The following is a 6,000-nucleotide window of genomic DNA, read 5'->3' on the forward strand; positions in this document are numbered from 1 at the left end:
CTTTGTGCCCCGGTGATTGTTTGATTGGATCAGGTCGTACAGTGTATGTGTGCATGTGCCGGGATTACTATGTGTGTGGAGGTCCATGAGGGAGCGCAGACTCCCTGCCTAGTATTCAGGGTCACAGAGAAAAGATGGTCCTCATTTAACTTGTTAAATTTACTGGCTAAATATGGTGTTGCGCTGACAGTGACTTTTGGTCTGGTGCTCTTTGTTTCAGTGTTCAGCACAGTGTGGTCTGGGCCAGCAGATGAGGACGGTACAGTGTCTGTCCTACACAGGACAGCCATCGAATGACTGCGTAGAGTCCCTCCGACCAGCCACCATGCAGCAGTGTGAGAGCAAGTGCGATGCCACCCCGATCTCCAGTGGTGATGGTGAGATGATGAAACATGCCATCGTGTCACAAGCAAGTTCAGTTAAGAACTTGCTTGTGCGAAAAGTTTACTTCTCGCAGTTTTCGTCACGGTCGAGAAGACAATTTCTGATCTGCAGTTTCTTTATAAGCAAAGGTTGATTGCTTTATGCTCATAGATATTGTGCTGTAGGTGCTCAGCTTTTACACAAAGCCCCACTTGAAAAGGTTATAAACTATCTCTATCTTCATCTTCACTGTTCTACTATGACCTAAACACAGTTGGATGACACGCTCTTCTACACTTTGCCAGCAACATTAATCTTTCCAGTGAGGTTGGCCCCTAGTCAAAGCGAAGCAGCTCAACCCTCCATATACACTTACACATGATGGATGGCTATTCAGATATGTAGAGAAGGGGCCTTCGATTAGCCTGAATGGAAAACGTGAGCAGCGTTTACAGGCTGGCTAATGGGATTAGCTGTAGGCTAATTGTTCCTTTACGGACAGCAGTGAGGCAATGTCTCGTTTCATTTGGCTCTGAGAAGGCAGGGGCCAAAGCCTAATAAGGGAAGACACTCTGATCATGATAAGGCATTTAGAGCACTGCCTGTCTGGCATCCAGCAAGCAGTCTGTGTGTGTATGTGTGTATCTGTGAGTGTGCATAGTAGGGATGGCAGCCAGCCCAGTTAGTGAACGAGGCCAGGATCTGTCTTAGTCTCTGCATCCAAGTATAGTTGCAGTTTTATTCTATTCAGACCTGAGGGAGATCCACAAGCTCTCATGTAGCAGTTTAGTCCAGTTTGTATATCTCATATGTTATCATTACATCGCTGTTTAATGACTTGCCTTCATTCTGAAAGTATTTAATAAATACACAACCTCTTCTGACCATCTATTTTAACCTATTTATCAAGTTTGCCTTTGCTGCAAAACAAAAGCTAGATGTATATGTGTTATTTCTATTAAATATAATGTTGCAAAGAAAAATGACTGTATATTATTAGTGTTGATGAGATATCATTTGAATTTTGATGTAGCACACATTTGGAGTCAGCATGTCAGCTATCACTGGATTTTCAATTCGGAAATACTTCAAATGATTGATAATATTGTTCCATGAGAACAAGATGTATATAAAAGATGCACAGTGCTGTGAAAAAGTATTTGCTTCTTTCCTGATTTTCTAGGTTTTTATTATATATATATATATATATATATATATATATATATATATATATATATATATATATATATATATATATATATATATATTGTTACACTTAAATGTTTTAGATCAGCAAACACATTTTAATATTAGTCAAAGATTACTTGTGAAAATGCAGTTTTGAAATAATGGTTTCCTCTATTAGGAGAAAATAGCCTACCTGGCCCTATATGAAAAAGTAATGGCTCCCTCTTGTTAAGTCATGAATTAACTGTGATTAACCACATTTTTTGGAAAGCTGAGTTCAATTTCACTAGCCACCGCCAGGCCTGATTACTGCCAGTCCTGCTGAATCAAGAAATCACTTAAAGAGAACCTGTCTGACAAAGTGAAGCAGATCTCTAAAAAATCTCTAGAAATAACACATCATTTCATGATCTAAGTAAACAGCTGAGAAACTAACATGCCATTGACATTTATCAGTTTGGACAGGGTTACAAAGCCATTTCTTAGGCTTTGGGACTCCAGTGAACCATGTTGAGAGTCATTATCCACAAATAGAGAAAACTTGGAGGGCAGGCCAGCTTACCTAAATATACTCTAATAGTGCATCAGCAACTCCAAGAGGTCACAGAAGAATCCAGAACAACATCTAACTGCAGGCCTCATTTGTCTCAGTCTAGGTCAGTCTTCATGATTCAACAATAAGAAAGAGAAAAATGGCATCCATTGGAGAATTTCAAGCCAAAAACCACCACTGATAAAAAAAAAAAAAAAAAAAAGACCCACAAAGGCTCGTTTCACATTTGCCAAAAATATCTTGATGATTCTAAAGACTTTTGGCAAAATATTCTGTGGACTGACAAGACAAAAGTTGAAGAAAGTTTGAGTCCTGTTATATTTGGCACAGTCAAACATGGTGGTAGTAGTGTACTGGTCTGGGGCTGCTTTGCTGCTTCAGGGCCTGGATGAATTGCCGTAATTGATGGAACCATGAATTCTGCCAGAAAATCCTGAAGGAGAATGTCCAACCATCAGTTGACGACCTGAAACTTAAGCGCAATCGGGTTATCAAGCAAGATAGTAATCCAAAACACACCAGCTAAGCTAAGGGTGGCACAACCAGTTAATACGTTAATACAGTGCCATGTAGATAGATATATGTAATAGATATATTTATATATAGTCTAGGGAAATAGGGGTGGTTTTACTTAAAAGGTGACAATATGTAGATGATTGTGTTATGTTAGGTATAAAAACTTTCTCGTGTGTGTGTCTTTTTTTTAGTCAGCTCCTACGACGAGGAGTTTTCCTCTTAAACATAGCCAGACTAATAAAAGATATGTTTTCTTTTGCTGTCTTTATATCTGAGGTCTTTTCTGTCTCTCCACAGAATGCAAAGATGTAAACAAAGTGGCTTATTGCCCGCTGGTACTGAAGTTCAAGTTCTGCAGTCGAGCGTACTTCAGACAGATGTGCTGCAAGACTTGCCAGGGGCACTGACCCTTTGAATACAAGAGTGAGACAAGAAGATGGTCATAAAGGCAAGAAAGATGGAGGGATACAGTGCTTAAGAGGGTGAGAAGAAAACAGCAGACTGGAAAATGCATCCCGACTCTGAACCAGTGGAAGAATGAAAAAGTTGTCAATGTTGAAGACGGGAGAAAAGCGAGGATTTCCCTGTTTATCATACCCCATACTCCTGCCCTCTGTCGTGGTGGAATCTAAACCACTGCTCAGCCAATAATGCTGACACAAACATTATTTTTTTGTTTTTTACATTTTCACTTCTGTGAAGTGGAACTCGGAAGACTAACTGTTGGTGATGTTATCTTTTATTATAATAATAATTATTAATATCATTGTTAGTCTTCCTCAGTGTTTGTTTTTTTTACGAATCCAAAGTGCTGGACACATCGCTCGCAGAGGATGTACCCCGGAGATTAGAAGAGGGGGGATGGGAGACTCCTGTCTTTGGGATGACTGTGATGGTGCTATTGGCAGAGCAGACTTCTGGCTTCGGTGCACTTTTTTCATGTAAATACCAATTTACTGCTCAAATGCAACAGAGAATCCCTGTTGGTGTACTGTATATTTATTGTACAATCCAAAACAGAGCTGATATATTGTCCTCTGATCATCTTTTCGCCAGATAGTAGCCTATTGTTATGGAAGGGAATGTAATGTGATTGAATTCATATTCAGTTTCTTTTTTGCTTGAGTGAAAATATTACATACTGTAACATATGTTAAACCCTTGTATACTGTAAGGATTTGTATATTATATACATATGTTAATCCAGGGCCAAAAAATACACCGTGGTTATTGGAGATTTTTAAATCTTTTTTTTTCCCCCAGCTGGGTGCCTTAGTTCTTAACAGTCAGGTAAAAGTTCACCCAAAATCACCAAAGTCATCTTTTCAAATGGTGCCTACGCCACATGAAAAATTAGTGACCAGACCTTTGCTAGCATCTTACTCAGTTTAGTATTAAAGGATTTATAGGTTTTGTTCATCTGAGTCAAAGTGCAGTCACCATTACATACTCTCTTTAAGGATCTTTTTGAGGTAAACTAATAGACCCGCAGTTTGCAAAATGGCCTTCTTACCAATGATTACATGAAAAGATTGATATATGAGGTCTGGGCAAGACGATCGTTAGCTCAGGCCTCAGTCACAGTTTAATACTGGCAACACAAATAGGGTGATCCTCAGCAAAGGTCCCTGTGATTGCTTTAGTTATTAGCAGATTGCCACCTTGGTCACCTGTAGTTTGCATGAAAGATGCCAACTTATCTGCAGACATTTATTTCTTGAGCTTTAATGACATTTTAATTAATTATTTGCTTTTAAAGAATAAGTTGTGTCTTACTGCTGCAACCTACATATTTTGGAATGTGTAACTTTTACTTTGAAAGCATATGTTTAGGTTACACTTACCATTTCACTACTGCTTGGTAAGTCCGCTTCTTCCATGCAAAAAACAGCTGAAAATGTCAGTGTCCAAAGCAATTTCAGAGAATTTTTCTGTCCAGCACCCTTGCAGCGACCAATTTATGCTAGTGACTGCCAGCAACCTCCAGCAATCAGTTGCCAAACAGTTGTAAAATACACATGGGGGTTGGCAGGAGGTCATTAACTGGTCTGCACACTAGTGTGCACAGCTGTTTGACTAAGACCTTAGGAAAAGTGGAGGGAAAATGCTGACTAGCTAGGGTGACATGAATCAACCTATTAGCACATCTAAAGCTCACCAATTTACAATTAACATTTAATGTAAAAAAAAAAAAAGGATGATTAAAAGTCACCATTTAAATGTAAATTAGGACATAAATCAGTAAGTGTTTATAATGTTGCTTTTGTCTTTAGTACAAAACCAGCTCCATATAAATGTCGTATGAAGACCAGTTCAGCAACAGTTTGCAACAGCTAATATGTCTGTTTAATTTAGCTCTGTGATCTTTAAATAAGCAGTACTGTATCTGCTTGAAGCCACCAATGCAAGCAAAGACTTAATTTGAAGATTTGGTTGTCAATATTGTTGAACACTTCTGGCTTTATGGGAGGTTAATCACAGGCTGCCTGACTTGTGAAGCTGATGCTTTAAGGGGGACTAATGAACTAAATGTAGCCTACCCATTCATTCTCATCAAAGATGCCCACTGGCACATAATAAAACCAACTAGGCATTTTGGAGCTGGTCATGTACATCAGAAACTGAAACTGAAAAACACACTTTTAAAAATTGTTCTAATGAACCCCCCCCCCCCAAAAAAAATGTGATATGGGACAAAATAAGAAGGCATCTCTCCAACCTTCCAGCCTTTTAGACTAAGCTAACGTGTGGGATCATTCACAAGGAAGTGAACAGGCCTGTTTCACAAATATTGAGATATTCCTGTTAAATATACATGCAAACACCACTTTTGTTACCAGGCTATGTCAGCTGGCTTCACTCTGCTACTCACAGACTCCACACTCTGCCTCCTACCCCCATCATGTTCATCATCATCATCATCATCATCACCTTTGTCCCATAAATGAATAAAAAAAACAAAACAAAAACAGCATACTCAGTGGTGCTTGCCCTGCTCTTGTACTTTTTTTTATTTTTTAATTTCCAAGAAATACTGTGTTTACCTCTCTTTCCTCCTGCTATGCTTCGAGGCTTCCGGCCTTCCCAGGCTTCTGGTGCTATCAAGTGGGTGCTTCCATTCAAACCCGTTCCAGTGTGCTAATAAGAAAAGAAAAGTGAGGCTGGATCCAAACAGTATGAAAAAGAAAAATATATATACTTGTCAAAATTTCTGTTGATTTAATGCTGGTCATGTTATCGTTTAGTTTGTATCTGTCTATACCTCACACTGGGAATTTTCATTGTCAACTGTGTATTGTTGCTTGTGCAGCCAACAAAACAGTCACCCCCCCGGACGAAAGCGATCACTTCACCCAGGTGACGTTTGGGTTGTGAAAGGG

General features: G+C 39.2%; 1 protein-coding gene across 4 annotated transcripts in view; it reads left to right on the plus strand.

The window, feature by feature from the left end:
* adamts6 (ADAM metallopeptidase with thrombospondin type 1 motif, 6) overlaps positions 1–5,288 on the plus strand; it is a 78,518-nt gene extending 73,230 nt beyond the window's left edge. For all 4 annotated transcript variants that reach the window (XM_080872176.1, XM_080872175.1, XM_080872178.1 and 1 more), the window contains 2 exons: positions 221–377; positions 2,918–5,288. In XM_080872176.1, coding sequence (XP_080728302.1) covers positions 221–377; positions 2,918–3,027 — 267 coding nt within the window. In that variant the 3' untranslated portion in view covers positions 3,028–5,288. The remainder of the gene's footprint in view (positions 1–220; positions 378–2,917) is intronic.
* The last annotated feature ends 712 nt before the right edge of the window (positions 5,289–6,000 follow it).

The sequence above is a fragment of the Rhamphochromis sp. 'chilingali' genome (genome assembly GCF_963969265.1).
Source record: "Rhamphochromis sp. 'chilingali' genome assembly, chromosome: 2".
Lineage (NCBI taxonomy): Eukaryota > Metazoa > Chordata > Actinopteri > Cichliformes > Cichlidae > Rhamphochromis > Rhamphochromis sp. 'chilingali'.